Here is a 21182-nt window from a genome sequence, read left to right on the forward strand (position 1 = left end):
CCCTCTGGGACTGGCAATAAGGGATGAAGAAGAATGGGACGAAAATGGAGAATAGTGAGACGAAAATGGAGAATAGTGAGACGAAAATGGAGATAGATGAAGCGAAAAAGTCGGAGCGAGTGAATAAAATGATTAAGAAGAAGTGAAGAGGAGAGGGCAGAGTTAGAGAGAAAAAGCTTATTAAAATGTATGCAGATAGAACAAATTTATGGCAGAACAACGTCTGCTAGTTTAATATAAAATAACTTGTTAATCATACATTTAAAAAAACAACAAACTTGGTCTTGAAGACAACAAATTAATATAATAATTAAAAATAATTATACATACATATGTGAATAATTCATTATTTATCCTAAAGTGTTACCACGGCAAACGGCAGAAACCCCAAACGCATTCTAAGATTAACGGCTTGCATTGGAAAAGTGAAATAGTATATGCGAGATTTAAGTTTGCTTCCATAATACAACAAAATATGGTATAAGAGATAAAGAACAAACCAACTAAGACCACTACGAGTAAACTTATTTGCAGCAGAAGCACTATAGATGATAGATAGAGCAATCCTCTAAGCAGGCAACGGCTGCAGAGAATAACTTCACGTCTCTGGGGCATAAACAATATTACCAAATGCACGTTTTGCAGATTCGTTATATAAAAAACTAAAATTTTTGGATTATATTGGAATACTTGGTATTAAGTGAGGAAGCAACAATATAAGCTATAATAGAGTTTTCCCATTTTATCATTTAATAAAATTACTTAATAAAGTGGAAGTTGTTCACATATAATTACTTTACGGTGGTATTTCCCCTTGCTATGGCTTTCCCCAACCACGCTTATACGGTCGAAAATTTTCCATGAAACTCTCTTCGCCCTGAAAGTTTCACGCTTTTAAATCCTCAACAGTCCCTAAACTGGTCCGTGCACGCTTCAATTTCCGTGAACTTTGACAGCTTTAATATTTTTTGACCATTCTTCTAAGAAGACTCAGCTCCTTGCTCCACCTATCATTTGTATCGCCTCCTCCACACGCATTGTAGTGCGCATTTGCATCCACGCCTATGACCAACCGCTCTTTGCGTTCTTCCTCTTCCACTAGCCCCTTGCACTCCACCTGTGCTGCCTTATTAGTGTGGGCTATATAGCACGGTATCAGCTTATTCATCTGCTCAGATCTCAGAAGTGTAATTAGGCAGCATATATGTACATATGAGTGTAGCCGTTTCCTTGCCATGATTGCAGCTAAAGCCCTCCCTTCCGATTGCGTGTAGTAAACGAAAAATCTGAGCGCGCTGAGCCCATAAACCTTTCCTGCCGATGAGAACCATGGCTCCTGGATCAGCGCGACGTCAAACGAACCCTCCTCAGGGGTTAGAGAAGTTCACTCTACGCCACTTTACTATGTTGGAGGTTTATCTGTGAGACTCGCAAAACCATTGGGCTATTTGTCCCCATCGAACTCCTTCGTGGTGACGTCGATGTCCTCCTCTTGCCCTTTTGGTTCAAGGGTTTCGAAGTCCTTTTCAACCTCTAACGCTTCTAGCATGTTACGATTGTTATCTTCCGGACTCCTCTGAGGCGTAAATGCTGTGTTGGTGGCTCCTCTGTCGCCACGTCTCCTCTAACACCTTCGTCTCGTCGTGTCGTCCGCGACCGCGTTCCCGTCCTGTCCTGTTTAATTATTTCGGTTAACTTTTTTCTGCAGGTACCTACCTATTAAAAAATTTAAGTCACCGGTTAGGTAATGAGATTTATTTTCATTTATATAATTTTGATAGTGCCCGGCTCTAAGGTACAAGGATAGTGAGAAGGCTCCAGGCACAGCTCGTTGTTCATATTATTTATTTATTTAAAGTTATTTTAAAATGAATTTAAGACGGCTTAATTTTTTTGCGGGAAAATCTTTTATTCCGTTTAGTTCAGTGAACTCTCATCAGGGCTAATCTTCTTAATTTTCTTAGCTGATCAAGTTCCTTAAAAAAGTGTTAAGATATTTTAAGGTCGAAAAGGAAGTTCTGTAGCGTACATAGTGACAGGTAATATTGCATAAACTTTATTTTGGTACGAATTTAGGGCTTCTAGTGCAGTTTTTGGGCGGTAATTGGGCACTACTTAACTCCGTTTATTTCTCCATGACGCGAATTCTACAACGATACCTCCCGTGTCGAAGTTTTGTTGTTGGAAAACATACCATCCAGTTTATTCGTTAACCACTTACCAACAATTGAGACATTTTCAAGTAAGCGAAGAAAACTAATTAAACCAGAGACATAATTACTATAATAAATATTTGTAAAAGTCGAAACTAAATTATTACTTAGCAATATGAACAAAAAACAAGTAAGGAAGGCTAACTTCGGGTGTAACCGAACATTACATACTCAGCTGAGAGCTTTGGAGACAAAATAAGGGAAAATCACCATTTAGCAAAATGAACCTAGGGTAACCCTGGAATGTGTTTGTATGACATGTGTATCAAATGAAAGGTGTGAATCATTATTTAAAACGTAGTGGGCCTTAGGTCTATAGGTGGACGCCTTTTCGAGATTTCGCAATATGGGTGGACCAGGGGTGATTCTAGAATGTGTTTGTACGATATGGGTATCAAATTAAAAGTATTAATGAGGGTTTTAAAAGGGAGTAGCCCTTAGTTGTATATGTGAAGGCGTTTTCGAGACCAGGGTGACCCAGAACATCTTCTGTCGAGTACCGCTAATTTATTTATATATGTAATACCACGAACAGTATTCCTACCAAGATTACAAGGGCGTTTGATTTCGCCCTGCAGAACTTTTTCATTTTCTTCTACTTAATATGGTAGGTGTCACACCCATTTTACAAAGTATTTTCTAAAGTTATATTTTGCGTCAATAAACCAATCCAATCACCATGTTTCACCTCTTTTTTCATATTTGGTACAGAATTATGGCATTTTTTTCATTTTTCGTAATTTTCGATATCGGAAGAGTGGGCGTGGTCTTAGTCGGATTTCGGCCATATTTTATACCAATATAAAGTGAGTTCAGATAAGTACGTGAACTAAGTTTAGTAAAGATATATCGATTTTTGCTCAAGTTATCGTGCTAACGGCCGAGCGGAAGGACAGACGGTCGACTGTGTATAAAAACTGGGCGTGGCTTAAACCGATTTCGCCCTTTTTCACAGAAAACAGTTATCGTCTTGGAATCTAAGCCTCTACCAAATTTCACAAGGATCGGTAATGTTTTGTTCGACATATGGCATTAAAAGTATCCTAGACAAATTAAATGAAAAAGGGCGGAGCCACGCCCATTTTGAAAATTTCTTTAATTTTTGTATTTTGTTGCACCATACCATTGCTGGAGTTGAATGTCGACATAATTTACTTATATACTGTAAATATATTAAATTTTTTGTTAAAATTTGACTTTAAAACAAATTTTTTTTTTTTAAGTGGGCGTATTCGTCATCCGATTTCGCTAATTTTTATTTAGCACACATATAGTAATAGGAGTAATGTGCCTACCAAATTTCATCATGATATCTTCAACGACTGCCAAATTACAGCTTGCAAAACTTTTAAATTACCTTCTTTTAAAAGTGGGCGGTGCCACGCCCGTTGTCCAAAACTTTACTAATTTTCTATTTGGCGTCATAAGGTTAACGCACCTGGCAAGTTTCATCGCTTTGTCCTTCTTTGGTAATGAATTATCGCACTTTTTCGGTTTTTCGTAATTTTCTATATCGAAAAAGTGGGCGTGGTTGTAGTCCGATTTCGTTCATTTTAAATAGCGATCTGAGATGAGCGCCCAGGAAACTACGTACCAAATTTCATCAAGATACCTCAAAATTTACTCAAGTTACAGACGGACGGACAGACGAACGGACAGACGGACATGGCTAAATGAATTTCTTTTTTCACCCAAATAATTTTGATAGATATAAGTCTATATCTATCTCGATTAGTTTATGCCGTTACTGACTACCGTTATGCGAGCAAAGTTAATATACTCTGTGAGCTCTGCTCAGCTGAGTATAACAATTATTAGTAATGTAAAATTGTATGAGTCATAAATATTAATTTTTGTCGGACATTTTTAAGTAACATAATAATTATAAATTAATTTATATTTTAAAGGTCCCAACATAATAATTATGGGTGAAATTAATTTTGTTTAAGTCTTTAAAATTTTTTAAAAATTCGTTGCAACTATTTCCAACTTTTTCCGGAACGGCATTGCCCTAGTCGGTAGTAAATTTTTTTGGAGTTATATCAACGTGTATATCATGTTCTAGTTTAGGATAAGGTGTTTCGTTTTTTTCTTCCATTTTTGTTGTTGTTTTGTCGCTATCATAATGAAAGACATACTCCTCAGCATTGATGATTCCTTCAAATACCATAGCTACACTTAGCCGTTTTTGTAGCTGGGATTTATCGCCAAAAGTAGCCAATCCACGGACTTCCAACTCCTCCTTCAGTTGCTGGATCGTCAAGTCACTCAATTTTGCCATGTCCAAGTTGTATTCGAAGTCTTCTGAATTTATTCAACAATTCCTCTTCTGACACCAATTGTAACGAATTTACTTGCAAATCCTCTTATTTGCAATCTTCTGCTAACGTTCGTATCGCTAAACTGTTGAATAAATAACTCCAATATTGAATAATGGAAAAATGGCCTTTATTAAAGTACTTCACAATAACACTTATACTTTGCAACTAGCTTGCTTAACAACCAAACTGACTGATAGCTTAAATGAAACTGATCTATTGCCCGACAGATAGTGTGCTTAACTGAAAACTGCTCTTAGCGCCTCTACCGCTGGTGCTTTTATACTCTGTGATTTCCTCGTGGCATCTTCTAGGCGCTTCCAGAATTTACTTAGTTACCTCCATATAATTATAACTACAGATGCACGTATATAGCTTCTCATATGCGTGTATTTGTGAGCGACACTTCCACAATTACAATTGCATACTTTTGGGAGCATCTCAGATAAGATATCTGCATGTGTTTGTGCTTCTCCTATCTGCTGCGTGTACGTACATATGTGTAGACATAATGATTTATTCGTTGCTACAAGTGTAGCAGCTTGCTTCATTGGTGTTGTGGCTTTATTTACTTGGTATCAGATTAGTGATGGGAGTATCACTTAGTGTCACTCATATTCGTCACATTATTTTCAAAGACTTTTTATATTACATAAATCGAAAAATAACAATGTTTATTACTTAAACTCGAAATTCATGAAGACTTTTATAAATAAAAGCGACAACTAATTGTTTGGAAGACTCAAACAAAGTAAAAATTTATAAAAATAATTTCGGATGACTTAAAAAATATTTCTTGGGCAAAATTATTTTGAAAGATTTCCATTCATATTTATTTAAATTTCCGTGATTTTTTTGGAAAATCGAAAATCAAGTAATTTTTATTGGTGTCTGAATTAAACTAAACCACTGGAGTGCTGCGTACAAATTATGTAGATACATACGTAATTTATTTTAACAAACTATCACCTCGCCTTAACCGTTGTTTTCTGGGTGCTTTCACATAAAAAAACGATTTTTTCAAAAAGTTTAGTTACGAGGTTAACTAAAACGGAACGATACTAACATTGATGTGGTTATATTACGTCGAACAAATTTTGCCTCTAGTTGCCTTGAAATATCAAGAAAAGGCGTGCGATAGGGAATTTATACAAAGCTTTTGGGTCTCTAACTACGCTGTTTGCTTCGCTCTTTTTATCGGAGGATATTCGAGGGAGTTTTACTTCTCCATTTACAGATCACAGAAGTTCGGCAGCGGATTGGAAAATGTTTGTTATCAGTACATGCGCAAAAGTCTATCATAACTTGTAAGCAAGGTGAATCCATACCAGATGGTGGCAAAGCTAATTCAACCAATTCGCTGTGCAAAAGAATGCCAAGCAAGGCGAATCCATACCACGTGGTGGCAAAGCGAATTCAACCAATTCGCCGTGCATAAGAATGTCAAGTCAAAATAAAATCTTAATTGATTTCTATTAACTGACATATTAAAGTACAAGCCGCTGTGTGGAAAATTATCAAGAAGAAGCAATCAGCTGTTGGGATAACAACACATGGTACTGAATTCGCCTTGCTTGTAAGTTAAGCGTCTTGTAATAACCAAACTTTATCGGCCACATGTAGAATACCCTTAAGGAAGAAGGTTTTCAGAGAATTTCTGAGCAAAACATAGCCTAGTATAGATGGGACTTACTGTATATAAAACAGTGCACCGGCTAACCCCTAGCCAAAGAATTTATAAAAACGATTGCCAAGTTGAATGCACACGACGTACAGATATTCACACAAACTCTCTATCGTCTTGCTCTCTTCTGATTTTTTTCATCATACCAGCCCCATCGATAACAAAATTTGTTGATACGAATACGAATTTAATGTATGTAAACTTATTTCAAATACGGGCACGTTATTTTATTGCTTTGCAGTCACCAAATCGCTTTGCAACAAGTTGTATTAATTAGATTTCCGTTAATTCTTTATTCAGCCCTTATTGGCCAATGTAAGAGAGCAAATTATTAACCGATAATCTAGCGAAAACTCATATATACATATATAATTGTATATGTTTACAATTATTTCAACTTAAGTAATAAATCTTGAACGCGTAAATAGCGAAGAAATTGCCTGCATTCCTTGAGTGATGGTTTTGTGATTAGTGACGGTCGAACGATACCAAAATAGGTCAAACCGTGTCAAAAACTCAGCAAGATTATCCACCTACACATCTCGATGAAGACATTCGCCCTTTACCTCTCAACCTGAAGCGGACGATATCAGAGCCACCGAAAATCACCATATATACAATGGAAAGAAGTATTAACCCGTCTACCAATTTTGACTTTAACTATGTACACTCTCAACCAGTGTCGGTAAACAGAGTGAATGCAATGAGGGAATTCCCAATTAAATCGAACCCCTTTGCGTTTAGTTCTTTTCCTTTTACGACAGAGAAATGTAAACGGAGCACATCTATTGCGACAATGCCAAACGAATTGGAAGACATCAAGCATAAACGACACCAACTGAGCCAATTTACCAAAATGCCCAAAGATCTGTGCGACCAAGAAAATATAGAACTAATAAAAAGCCTTGACAACCATGTTGGTGCCTTATTCCCAGTGACAAACTTAATAACAACAAACAAGAATGAATTTCCAATAACAGATAGTAAGTGTAAAGTAGAACTCGAGAAACATTTGGATCTTGAAACACAACTGCTAAAAAATAATCACAATTCAATTGAAAAAGTCCGATTTCCTTTGATCCACTCCACGGACAGCTTAAAATTTCCACTTAAATATGATTTTATAGAAGCTAATTTAATTAAACGGTTCAACATTCGTGCAGCATATCGGTATAAATCCTCATCTAAACCAATGTTGGGCGCTCAACTATTATCCGGGAACGATGAGCCCTTGGTACACTTTCCGGTAACCAAAATTACCATGAAAAGGCAAAACTTGAAAGAGAAAAGTTGTGAGAAACTTTTTTTCCCCATAAAAACTGATTTATTTGCAAATATACCAAGTACAACAACTATTAAGTGTAACAACAATTACAAATACAATTGTACTTCATCATCATCAACAATGACGCCACCTCAAAATTTGGCCGACGAAAATATATATGGGAGGATATTGGTGAATACAAATAATGAAATTAAAAAAAACCTTGAAAGCTATGAACGTGAAAAGCTAAAACAACAGCAAGAGCAAGAGCAAGATCATCCAATGGAAACGTTTCTACACAATGATAATGACGATAAGTTAGCAATAGGAGAGGCTAAAAATACCTTCTATTCGGGACAGCAAAAAAAATGCGACGAGCCGCGCCAAATTACCGAAACTCAAAATTCAAGATCATCGTCGGCAGCATGGTACTCTGGCAAAAATATGAATGATTTACAAAAGCATAACCAACAACAACAAATCAAAGGTAGAACAAAAAAAAAATTGTCTGAGATATACACAATTGTAGATTTTAGGGAAAAATATTCACCTAACAACCAAACGGAAAAATCACCATTAATTCAGAAAATAAAAATTCAGAAACACATTTTTTCAGAAAAGACTAGTCAAAGCAATTTCTTTAGAAAGCCAAAAAATGCGCAAAATTAGTACTTTTTTGAGGTCTGATTACTTTCTGAATTTTGATTCCAAGGCGAATTCAGTATGGATTCGCCTTGTTTGATTCTGAAAATTTTTTCAGCCATCTGGTTTTCCCAAAGCATTGATTCATAATTGTTTTTTCCAATTTGCCAAAAATGTTTGAAGACATATCCAATAATTAGGGCGGCAATGCAAACAAGTTATAAGAATTATGCAATTTTCACGATGAACTTGAAATATTTATTAGGTCTCGCATTTGTTCCAGAGCAAATGGTAATTGGATGCATTCGGATTGATATCCGAAATGGAATTTTATGTGGATAGCGAAGAAAAGGAATATAATTCCGAAAACAAAACTTATTGAACTATTTCGAGATAACATTTGTATATTGGATTGCCACTTCCTGGAACACAGCAACGTCGAAAGAAGGCGTTATATCCAATCGAACAAGGGAATATGTATAATATCACCAAATTGGGTGAAGCCTGAACAAATAATTCCAAATGGCACAATGGCGTTTGGGACACACCCTAACATATTTAATTTCATAAATAAAATAAAAAATAAAGAGGCAATAACAGAAACAAAACTGCAGCTATTTCAGCTGGAGGGGAGCCACATCGAAAACGCATGAAAAAATATAAAGATTTCGACCAGCGTTTTGTTTAATATTATAAATTCATTGGAAAAAGATAAACGCGAAAATGATTTAATTAATTAAATGCTCGCCATTGCACAAAATTTTAAATTCTAGATTGTATTAATTTTTCTTTATCTCATTAAGAACCGAACATAATGTCAAAAAGAAAAAAAACTTAACCCTTTCAGAAAATTTAAAAAAAATTTTAATTTGTGAAAAAAAGCTTTTTTTGTAAATAAATCATCATGATTTGCGATAAGGAAACGCCGTAGGGTACATGCATACTTATACTATATTGTAGTTGTTATTGTAGCTCTAAGGACACTCTCCAAAGGTGCTTTTACGCACGTAGATCCAGTTCATTCCGGTAACAAGCATCACTAAGGTACAAGTCAGACCATCCACAAGCCTGGGGTTACCAGAGTCTCGCTTGCTAAATATTTGTATGATGCTTTCTTACTTGTAACAGGAGTAAGTGAGGTTGACAATTGGGATGCGAATGCTGTAAGGCTATTAAGCTTTTTATTGTGCTTATCAACCCATTCCATTTATATCATAGAAGGTAGATATATGAATAGGAGCACAAGGTATGAAGATCGTGGTGCGAGGACAGCAAAGTAGTCCGTTTTTTTTTTTCAAATCGCCAGCTTGCGAACAGAGACGGAAGTGATGGGGAGAAAGCTATTTGGCTGTATTAACAAATTCATTTCGCCTTTCCGAAAATAATTTAAAGGAAACTGATTTTATTAGCAGTCCGTAAAAATCTGAGTATTTCCAAACGTGCTCGGTTGTATCCAGTTGTTCCGAAAAACATAAATCTGGGACAATTCAATAAAAAATGGCTTAAACGGTTTGTAAACAGATATGTTTTATTTTGAGCAAAATACTCTTTTAATATAATGTCAGATATACAAATGTAATTTGTGTGTTTGGTTTTATTTGAAATAAGTACGGTTTTTTTGATGTTCTCATATTATTTTCGTGTAGTCATAAATAATGCTGTCACACAAGGTAAAATGCAAAAATACACAAGTGATAATATGCTACATACACCAAATAGGGTTAATTCATTTGCAAGGCGAATTCATTACAGGTGGTGTTATCCCATCAGCTAATTGCTTCTTCTTGATAATTTTCCATACAACGCCTTGTACTGCAACATGTCAGTTAATCGAAATCAATGAAAATTTTCTTTTGACTTGACATTCTTCTGTACGGCGAATTGGTTGAATTCGCTTTGCCACCACCTAGTATGCATTCGCCTTGGGTGGTGTTATCCCAACAGCTGATTGCTTCTTCTTGATAATTTTCCATACAAAGCCTTGTACAACAATATGTCAGTTAATCGAAATCAATGAAAATTTTCTTTTGATTTGACATTCTTCTGAACGGCGAATTCGCCTTGATTCATTTGTTTACAATTATTTGATATAATAGTGCCCCTGGCAAGGCGAATACATACCAGGTGGTGGCAAAGTGAATTCAACCAATTCGCTGTGCAGAAGAATGTCAAGTCAAAAGAAAATTTTAATTGATTTCGATTCTGAATTCCCCTTGGTCCCTGGCAAGAGAATCATATTCAACTGTCAACCACATTTTGTTAAATTCCCTTGCATAATACCCTCAAAATAAATAAACGTTTCTGAGTTTTGAAAAAATTAAATGTTTTTTCTGCCGTCTGAATACTTTCTGAATTTTGACTTCCGAATTGTGCCTTCTGAAATTTGACTTCTGAATTTCGAATTCAGAAATTTGACTTCTGAAATTGGAATTTATTCTCTGAATTTTCTCTTTCTGACAAAAGGCTTCTGACAAAATATGTTTCTGGATTTATTTCTACTGAATTTATGGGTGGAACCCTTCCTAGCTTTATACGCCTACCAAAGAATCTCTATCATCATCATCATCATTAATTAGCTCTTAACCGCCTAAGCGATTGTGGGCGTTTCGCAACAAGTCACTCCAGCCATTCTTGTTTCGCGATAACTGACGCCAATTGGGAGCTCAAAGGGGGGTCAAGTCTTCCTCCACATGCCTCTCTCAACTCAGTGGAGGTCTCCTTACGAAGTCGACTGAAATACTTTCTTGGCAAGAGCGTCTTCGTCCATTCGCATTACATGACCTAGCCGGCGAAGCCTTTGGGTGTTTATTCGCTGCACTTCATATCTGCGTAAAGCTCATACAGCTCATCATTAAACGTCCTTCGATACACGTCGTAGGCATCATGAAGAGAACCATATGTATATGACAACGGCACTCGATGTGTCAGAAAAATTTCGTTCTGTTTCTGTTATTATTTCAAGATTTGTGGGATTAAGGTCCCAGGGTGCTCTGGTTTTGTTAAGAAATAAATTATTGTCCATTGCTTCTTCAAGAAGTGTCATTTCGACGGAAAGCGAATAAAAAAGGTTTATTAAGCTTTTACTTTTGATGTGCATTGGAGCTGAAAATTGTTGAAAACTTTTGGGGCTCCCTGGTTATCAAACCCTACCAGTGCGGCTGCCCCTTACTCCCAACGACTGCCAACGCTGCTTCAAACATTCATAGCCGCTTTACGCCTTACTTTCGTGGAACATTCTTAACGAATTGTATCATAGGCGAGCGATAGTCCCTACCCTTGTCCATACCCTCTCCTTATAGCTGTAATACGAGCATGAGAGGATGCCCAGATCTTATTTCCTTAAAGGGAAAATAGAAAGAAAAATTAGGAAAATTCAAATGATTCCATTTTGGGTTTCCTCTATTGAACCCTTAACACCTGCAATTGATGTAGTTAAGAACTCGTTCTAAAGGTCCACAATAGGCGGTAATTGCCGCTTCGTAGAAGGTGTGAAAGCACTGTGAGAGGACAAAGTTAAAACTAGTACCACCTCTTAATATGATAGTCATGCGTTAGTTAGGGGCTAGTGCAATTCGCTGCTGTCAGCTAAAAGTGTAGGAAAGCGAATTATGAAAAACGTCATATTAGTAGAATTCTACGTCACTACCTTTACGACATGGATGAGCGTAAAGGACCAATTAATGGAGACTTATAACCATAAAACCCTAACCAGATAAAACAGCTGATCGAACCTACCTTATGGAAATCAATGCAATCGATTAATGGTGCCATACTATAACGCTAACGCCATAACATACCATAGCCAACCAAGTGGTTTTTGGTTTCTCGCCATATCCATAACCTAAAAATATTTGAGTTGGTGAATTTAATAACTTTTTGTAGATTTTATTCGTGTTTTGGATACGTTTGTGAGGACCAAATATAATCCATTAATTTGGCCCACGCAAAACCACCACCCCATAACACAGGAGCAGTACTACAGACAACACGAGACACAAACAAGTCTCTGAAACATCATAAAAACACGATTAGCAACATTGCCAACACAACACGGGACACAAACAAGTGTCAGAAACATCACTAGCGCAACAAGTTGCCGCAACACGCCACAGCAACACCGTAACCATGGCAACGCAACGACCTATGCTAGCAACATCAAGAGCATTGGCTATAAAAAGGGCAACACGAGAAGACAGGAGGCAGTCAGCACGCGGTTGTGGACCGGAGCTACTATTGGAGCGCTCTGGAAGGCATATCGGTTTTGACCATTGCAAGCCAGTGCGTTTCATAGGAGAAAGTCGTGGACTGAAGATTGTGGGTAAGCATGTTTTGACCGCTCTACAACGCTTTAGATCACGCTTGCTCCCTCGCAAGCAAACGCCCTCCACAGCATCGTGATCCCGCGCTCAGCCAAACGTCGTCCGCGACAGAAGTACGTCGGCAACCGCAGTAGGAGTGAGTCGAGGTGAAACGCAACAACGTGACTGTACCGAGGCTAACGGATCTCACCTAACGGGGCGCAAAGTTGCGACTGTCACCTGAGCAGCAATTGAAGGGCATCTGAAAGGCGTATCGGTTTTGACCATCGCAAGACAGTTCCCGTCATAGGAGAGAGCCGTGGGTTGAGGATTGTGGGTAAGCTGGTTTTGACCGCTCTACAACGCCTTAAACTACGCTCGCTCCCCGCTAAGCGAAGGCCCACAACGTCACGAGCCCGCGCCGCCATCGCCATAAGCCTCGGCGGCAGAGTCACGCATACACACGACGCCAGCAGAGTTACGCATACACACGACGTTGGCCACAGCAGAGTCACGCTTACATACGACGTTGGCCGCAGCAGAGCTACGCAAATATACGACGTTGACCACAGCAGAGTCACGCATACACACGACGTTGGCAGCAGAGCCACCCATAAATACGAAGCTGGCAGAGCCACGAATACGCAAGACGTTGGCAGCAGCAGAACTACGCGTACATACGACGTCGGCCGCAGCAGAGATACGCAGGCATACGACGCTGGCCGCAGCAGGCTTAGCACTGCCATTAACCATAATAGGAACACGCCGGCGCAAGGCGTCACCGAGACACATTCACACATACCTAGACGGCGACCAGTACGGCGCCCTAACAGAACGTTCCTAACAGGACACGAGGGACCGCTAGCCCATCACGAATTATAAAGCAAGCAATGAAATTAAGTGAATTATAGATACACATTTTATACATTTTATATTATAGTATAGGGAATTTACCAATAAAGTGAATTTATATGAAAACGATTTGCAAGGCGCCCCGAAATACAAATTCATTGTAAACGAACCTTGGACACGGCGAGTATACCCCAGCAGTTACTGAAGAAGCACCGGGGCAAGGAAAAACTTCGTTACACGTTATGACTAAGAGACTTATTTTTTGAATATGTTTGTAATTTTTTGCGTTTTCTTAATTTTTATGAAATTTTTCCGATTTTTAGGTTAAGGCACCATTAATCGATCACATTGGAGATGGTTATGGATATGGGTATGGTTACGACTATGGCGTTAAAGTTAAGGAAGTTTAATTAGCCCTTAATTTAGTTCACTACCATATGCTGATTGAAGAACACAGCTTAATTTTTTTTTCCGTAATATTGTATTTATTGGCAATTAGCTTTATTGCATGTGGGTATACTAATATAATGCAGAAACACAAAAAGTATTAGCTATATTAAAAAAACTATTTCAGTTTCATCAGATATTCAACCAACAACAAAAACTGCGTTGACAATCACTGGTAGGAGAAATGGAATGCAGAGAGATGATCAAATAGTAGATTTTGCCCCAAACACTAACATAAACATGTCCACTCGTAATAGTCTCTCCAATACTTATTTCAAAAATCAGCAAGATTTACAGTTGAAACAGCTCGCACACTCAGAAGTGCGCGATCCGTCCTCACAGGAGGTTCAAATCATATATCGGTGTTTTGCGTGTGAAAAAAGTATTAGAGTAGCATCAGTTCATCCCCCCGCTAAGCAATCATCATATGTGAATGAGTCGACAACATCGACTTCCCTCACACCTACGCCATCAACTGCTCTTACAACTGCAGAATCGCCACCTGTGCAGAACGATTGCCAATGTTTAGTAAATAAAAATCGTTGCTCTATTTTAGATGCCGGTGATTGCGACGTTAACTGCATATCAACTGAAACCGATGACGAGGGGAATGAACGATCTACTGATTCGGGACATGCATCGATAGCAAATGAGTTCTTAAAAGGGTCTGACAATGCAATGACCATACAAAAAGTCGTAGAGGTAAACGAAGAAGGTAATATTAGTGCGTCGTCATCTGAATTAGATGACAATCAATACTCAATCGGTGACAAAAGATCCCTGAGTGGAATGAAGGTCGATATGAACAGTTCTAAACTTGCGCCGGGTGTTACGACGCCAACAATCAGCAGTAATTCTCGGGAAAAAAGTGAGCCAAAGAAGGTGATGTCAGTAAAAGGTAACAATGTTTTGGCAGCAGCAACTGATATCTCTAAGTTAGCGAATTTTGGCAAGACGCGACGTGAAAGTAGCCTGCTGTCACAGTCTGGGTCGGCTGCATCTGTAGACGAAAAAGATTCGGTGCTTCCTACTCGCACATTAATCCGTCGGCAAAAGCGCTTACAGTTGCAGGGACCAGAGGATAAACAGGAGGATCCAACAGAAAGATTGAATCGGTTGCGGGCGCGAATATCAGGAGCATTGACTGAAGTTAAAGGTGTGTTAAAGCACTACAGTGTAGATGATTCAGCTGAAACGAATCAGACACCACCTCTAACGAACTCGGCTACAGTGGGTGACAGAATGACAGCTACTGAACAAAAACCAGCACTGTCTCAGTCTGATTTGAAAGACGAGGGGTCCGTAAGTTTTCGTTTTGTTAAAAAGGTGCGTCGACGAAGTGTCTTTAGTGATGATGATGCTAACAAAATTCGAAAAGAATGCACTGTTGAAAATACAGGAGTAGAACCGACTACGAAAGATGAGGTGAATACGAGTGATAAAAATAAAAAGAAGGGCGCAGAGGAAGTGAGAGAGTCTTTAAAGGAACACGGCAACGAACCTACTGAAGTTGCCTACCATATTTCAGAGGGTAATGTCGCAAATAATATAAAGAAGCCACTCAACGCAACATCAAAAGAAAATGAAATATCAAATGGCCAAAACAATATAGCCATCCCAGCTATTCCTTTGGGTACGGTAGATGAGACAAAAACCGGCGACGAATTAAACCTGCAAAGAAGATTACAAAGGATTGAACCAGAAATAACTGAGAATTGGCCGAAAGAAGAATATATAAAACGAACTGAGAATGTGGTGAAAAAGGAATATAAAGATAAAAATGTGGAGATAGAAGATAAACAAAATATTGATCCACAACCAATAAACACAAAGAAGTCTAGCCGCCGTGCATCTGTCGCTCTTGCTGAGGGTTCTCAAATTGATCCGCCAGTTAATACGTTGATTCCTCTTAAAATTAAAACACAAAGACGCCCTTCGGATTCCGAAACGTTAATAAAGCAAAAAATAAAACATACGGAGACGGGTAGCAACACATCAATAAAAAAAGCCAAAACAGTCGTGAAAAGGCCTTCCGTGAAAAGTAATAACGTTGTAATAACGCAAAATAAATCAGCCTCGAATGCAGAGATAAATCAATCCAACAAAAATATAAAGGATGCTATCACGTCTGCACTTGAAGTAAGCAGCGCAATAACCTCAGTGGACGCAGTGACTACGAAAAAAAAAATCACAGAAACGGTGCCAAAAACGTCAGAGACGTTCTCAACTCGATTAGCAATTACAATCGCTATCAATGATGCATCATCATTAAGTAGTGCTGAAAAGCCAAACGACAAGAGTACCAAGGCTACGCAGCCACTATCAACAGCAATAAATAATTCTCGGACGCCAACGAAATTGGCCGATCAGAATGGCGCATCGGTTGCGCCATTGGTAAGACCATTGCGGACCGGCGAATCGAATAGTCATAAAAATAAAACGCAAACACAGCCATTACCTCCCCCGACAAGCAACACAAAAATAGATACACCTTTTGCAATATCGCCAAAGGATCAATGTACAAATGAGGAATATTTAAATGTAAGCACACCAACGCAAATAACCAGTGTTTCAGGTTTTAATATAATAGACACGATTAAAAAAGATCCAAGAATAAGTGGAACTGAAAACAACCTTGCTCAACCTTTAACTCAAGAGGAACCGCATAAGCTTCCAACAGAATTGTGTACCGATATAATGCCAGAGCAGCAAGTTGCTCCAACGCCTGTAAAGTCTGTGCAGGTTTTTGCAGAAAAAGATTTAAATAAAACAACCTTTCCCACAAAGAAGATTATAGTGAAAAGAATTGTACGTAAGAACTCAGTGGACAAAGCTATTGAGAAAAATAAAGCCAACAATAGTAGTTCAATAACGGTTGCTGATGAAACTGAAAAACATGAGAGGCTTATTAGCGATAGCCAATCATTAATTGACTTAGTTAGAGAAAAGTCCGAAAGTACAGAGGAAGAAAGTGCGTTATGTGATGAAGTTATACGCCCAGAGGAGCCTTCTCCTGAAGTACCCGTTGAATCAACAAAATCTAAGAAATCACGAAAAGTAAAAAAAAAAGTGATCATCAAACGCCAACATCGCAAACTTTCTGTTGGAGAAACTACATTTTTCAAAGAAACCGAACAGCCAGATGATTCTTCAGCTGATACCGAGATTTTGGAAAGAGCAATAGCCTATGTAACAGATGAAGAAGATGAAGCATCAGATCGAGATGTCGAACTGATGAAGCCAATAAAATCGTGTATAAAACAACGTGAATTTCAAGTAGGTGATTGGGTTATGTACGGTGAACGTTTTCGAAAGACGCAGATACGTTGGAGGAAAGGTCAAATTACTGAGCGTATCACAAGCATTTCCTACAAAATCAATATAGACGGAACCGAAGTTTCTGCACATATTAGTTACATTAAAAAATATACTGATCGTAAGGTTAATTTTGGTGGTAAGGAGTACCTGGAAATCGATTATGAGCAGATAGCAGAAGAGGAGCGTAGAGCACGCACTTATAGTATATGGAATATGGTTTAAGCTTCTTTGCATGTGTATTAAATTTCCGTTTCAGGTGGACGATGTTGTATGTATGTATATATGTAAATCATAGAAGAGGATGGTACCATCATTCAAATGTAAATAGGTAGATAAGTCTTATCAATATTGCGTTCACTCAGCCACCAGTAGAACTAGATGAAGTTTCTTCTCTTTTCCACAGTTTGCAATGTACATACATAAAAAGGCGTTTTGTAAATAATGGCTATCAAAATACAACTCATTTAGTTATTATAATAGGATTGGTTTGTTCCCTTTATGTTTAAGCCATTCATTATTGTAAATAGCAATTTATATTTTTAAGTATTTCCCTATTTGTAAATAAAAATCATTAGGTTAAATATTATATATGTATTTGGCATACAATTTACGTCTTATAGTGCTAGAAAGTAATCCTCTTTTTGGTTTTTTTTTTTTTTTTATTTACATGATGACAATAATTTTCTTACGAAAAACATAATCAGCCATTGAAAAATATAAATATATGTATGTATGTATATGTACATTTGTAAATATTGAAGTCTGAATTTATGTATATAAATAAAATAAATTTTAAACAAACGCTTTTTGGCATTTAAGTACATACATACTTGCGGAATTCACATAAAAGCATTCCATTCTAAAAAATACATTTTTGTTATATATGTATATATGTAAATGTGTGTATGTGAGTATATAACAACCCTGCAAAAATAGTGCGACTAATCCCTAAAGAGAGCGGTCTCCGATTGATCTCTATTGTCTACATTGATCACCTCTAGTCCCTTTTGGGTACGTTGGGATTAGTCAGGTTTTAATCTATGTAGCCCATTTTAAGAAACATAAAAAAGCGGCAACTAAGTGAGTTTAATAAAAAAGATTACAGGTTATTGATTCGAATTATTAAAGAAAAATGCGGAGCCCTATACCGAACCTAAATGACTTGGACCATATGTTCCATTATCGTCCACCCTATCTCTTGGAATGAGTTGGCGACTAAATAATTTGTGTAACATAGATATCTAACAATTTTTTGCAAGTTTTAATATTGCGTTTGAAATGTACATAACCACGTACCATACGAAAACTAACACTTTTTGATGAGAAAAGAGATTAGTCTTTATCCGTCCCATATGGGTACAAAGGAGACTGGTCCTATCGATCCCTTTCGGGTATAAATTGGTACAATTAGTCTCTTCATAGGACATGCTCAAACAAAAGGGAACAGTTCAACTCATACAAAGAGATTAAAACTGGCATTGGTCGCATACTCCTTTGCGACTCATCCCGGATTCATCCTAGAGGGGTATTCCATCGTCACTGGTGGGACACTTGTACGCATAATTGCATGTTCGTTAAAGGATTTTAATAAATTTTACAAGTTATTCCTAGTTTAAGTATAGATTTTGGAAAATATCGTCAATTGTTAATGCACCAATTAAAAAAAGAACCGTAAAATTACCACAAATTTGGAAAGAATTTAATTTTAAAAATTGTCACGGGTGGGACAGAAAAAAGAAGCTATTCTCTAGTCACATAAAGTATTTATTAAACTCTGCGAATTTATAGAAGTAATTCATTTTATTTAAATATCTCCATTTGCACTGACATATGTGGAGTATAATAACATAAAAATAGCTTACTTTCAGTTTCTACTTTTATAATAATAATTCAAAATTGTAGTGTCACGGGTGAGACAGCCTTTGTCATGGGTGGGACACGTTCGAACTAAAAGTACTTTGGAAGCTTATTTACCATAATTTATAGATGCCAAAGGTTCAGAATCGGACTCGATCGATGATTTACCATAAATTAAAGATGCCAAAGGTTCAGAGTCGGACTCGTTCCATGAACTTTCATCATCGTCGGAATCAATTTTATTTACGTTAAGTTTAAATACTTTAAGACTAGTAAGTTTTGACTTGAATGTAAGTCCCATAGAATGATCCTCTTGACTACATCTTTTTAAGAAATGGTGTGTTTGAACCTTGTTAATAGCGAGTACATCGTTCAATCTTCGGCCAAGCATGATTCTGTTAGCTTCAACCTCTTCTTCAGATAAATGCATAGTCTCAATATTCTTTATAACCTTTCTAGCATTTAACATGAAATCTACAGCATTATTGATATCAGCCTTACGTTGCCGTACTTGACTCCACACCGACCTCTTTACAACGGCACCAACTCCATCCACTGCTCCTTTTCCATGGGAAATGGCGAAAAAATACCACTTTACCTGTACATTAAAATCTGTAGGCATATAACAAAGGTTCGATAGGGTATACTTGTTTTTTAATTGTGATGCTGCACCATCAGAAACACTTTAATTCTTTTTAGTCCGGGAATTAAATTTTTTAGTGACACGATAATCTTTTTTAGGCATACTTACACAGTATACTTGTCGTGGCATAAAACGTCACTAACAATGGCGTACGAATATCTTTTCCTTCAGCCAGCCATACACGCGCAGTAAATACCCCAATGTTCAGACTGAATCTCATCTTGCATTATTACGCTATAGTTTTCAGCAAAATCTGTCCCACCCATATCTGTCACGGGTGGGACATATTTCACTACTGGATATTTGTTAAATAGCTTTGTAGAAACGAAATTCCAATTGTGGTATACATTCGCAATATAAATCTAGTTTCAGGCAATAAACACGAAAAAAAAACGGTTCATCACTAATTAAGGAAAAAAAAGAAATTTTGTTTTTTTTTTGTCACGGGTGGGAAAAGGCCGATACTGTTTTATTTATTGTACAAAAAATAGTAATAACTTGCCCAATGTGAGATAAAACTAAATTTTATTAAATAAAGACGGGCTCCTGTATTTATTGCAATTATTATTCACTTGAATTGAGAACCACAAACAATTTGACAGCTATTTCAAAACTACCTTATTCATCCTTACAAAAAATGCGGGCCAAATACTTTACATTAAAAAGTGAAAAAAGTCATTAAAAGTGTATTTAATGTTAAAATTTGTTATTTTTCGGATGCGTTAATATATTTAACAGCGTTTTTCGTAAGGGTTTGTTAGTTTTAATAAAAAACAAATTTTTGGTATAAGGTAAAGTAAAAACCCAAGCTAGACAGGAAGCACACCAGTCTAATTTTTACTTGATTCCGAAGAAGGCAAACTTACTTCTTGTTGTGTAGAATATTGAAGTTGCCGAAGTTTTAAAAAACCCAAATAACTATTTTTATTTAAATTGTTTTTTCTTTTAATGGCACGGCACCTTTTGTTTCTTTCTTGTAAAAATTTTAAAGGAACTGAAAACTGAAAAGGAACAAACATTTGCAGCCGCTACGAAATCGAAGTAAAGCAATGTTGTTATATAAGCTTTTATTCTCTCTAATTTCAGCAATGCTGACGTAACCACGGTCTGCCTCGAGCGAGGCAGTAACGAATTGTGGGTGGTCTCAGCGTATATGCCCCATGGGGACGTAACGGGACCACCGCCTGTGATACTGGGCGAAATCACCGCTGAAGCAAGGCGGAGAGGTGTTGGCGTAATCATAGGTGCCGATGCTAATGCACACCATAGCATATGGGGGAGCTCGGATACGAACACCAGAGTTGAGTCTTTATTTACTTTTATTGTAGATGAAGGACTTTGTATATGTAATAGGGGGAATGACCCGACTTTTATTACTGCGGTAAGGGAGGTCCTGGACCTCACCCTGGTTAGCAGAGAACTGGAAGATCGGATATCTGGATGGAGGGTTCTCAACGAGCACTCTTTCTCTGATCACCGATATATTCAGTTCTCGGTGAATGAAGAACGTCCCGGTAAAATATCTTTTAGGAACCCTAAAAGTACCAACTGGGACTTGTATTGTAGGAAGTTGGGAGAGCTATTGCCTGAGGCGCCTATCGTTGGTTCGGACCTGTCCGAATCTGAAATAGACGGTCTGGTGGAAA

General features: G+C 37.5%; 2 protein-coding genes across 5 annotated transcripts in view; one reads left to right on the forward strand and one right to left on the reverse strand.

Annotated features, from left to right (window-relative positions):
* LOC137253640 (uncharacterized) overlaps positions 1-20323 on the reverse strand; it is a 33349-nt gene extending 13026 nt beyond the window's left edge. Inside the window, exons 1-2 of one of the 3 annotated variants that reach the window (XM_067790947.1) lie at positions 19645-20323; positions 17675-19505 (exon numbers count right to left, since the gene is read on the reverse strand). In XM_067790947.1, coding sequence (XP_067647048.1) covers positions 19003-19505; positions 19645-19756 — 615 coding nt within the window. In that variant the 5' untranslated portion in view covers positions 19757-20323 and the 3' untranslated portion in view covers positions 17675-19002. Of the gene's footprint in view, positions 1-17674; positions 19506-19644 lie in introns of those variants that run through there. The other 2 variants (XR_010953851.1, XR_010953850.1) reach the window with 2 other exon arrangements.
* On the forward strand, positions 6460-17833 carry LOC137253639 (titin homolog). 2 transcript variants are annotated; one of them, XM_067790946.1, is made up of 3 exons: positions 7859-7966; positions 13595-13781; positions 13846-17833. In XM_067790946.1, the coding sequence occupies exons 2-3, from the start codon at positions 13709-13711 to the stop codon at positions 17256-17258; spliced, it is 3486 nt and encodes a 1161-aa protein (XP_067647047.1). In that variant the 5' UTR covers positions 7859-7966; positions 13595-13708; the 3' UTR covers positions 17259-17833. The 2 variants fall into 2 exon arrangements, with proteins under 2 accessions (XP_067647046.1, XP_067647047.1); XM_067790945.1 differs by lacking the exon at positions 13595-13781 and having other exon boundaries at positions 6460-7966.
* Positions 20324-21182: the final 859 nt, after the last annotated feature.

The sequence above is a fragment of the Eurosta solidaginis genome, chromosome 5 (assembly GCF_040869045.1).
Source record: "Eurosta solidaginis isolate ZX-2024a chromosome 5, ASM4086904v1, whole genome shotgun sequence".
NCBI classification, from domain to species: Eukaryota; Metazoa; Arthropoda; class Insecta; order Diptera; family Tephritidae; genus Eurosta; species Eurosta solidaginis.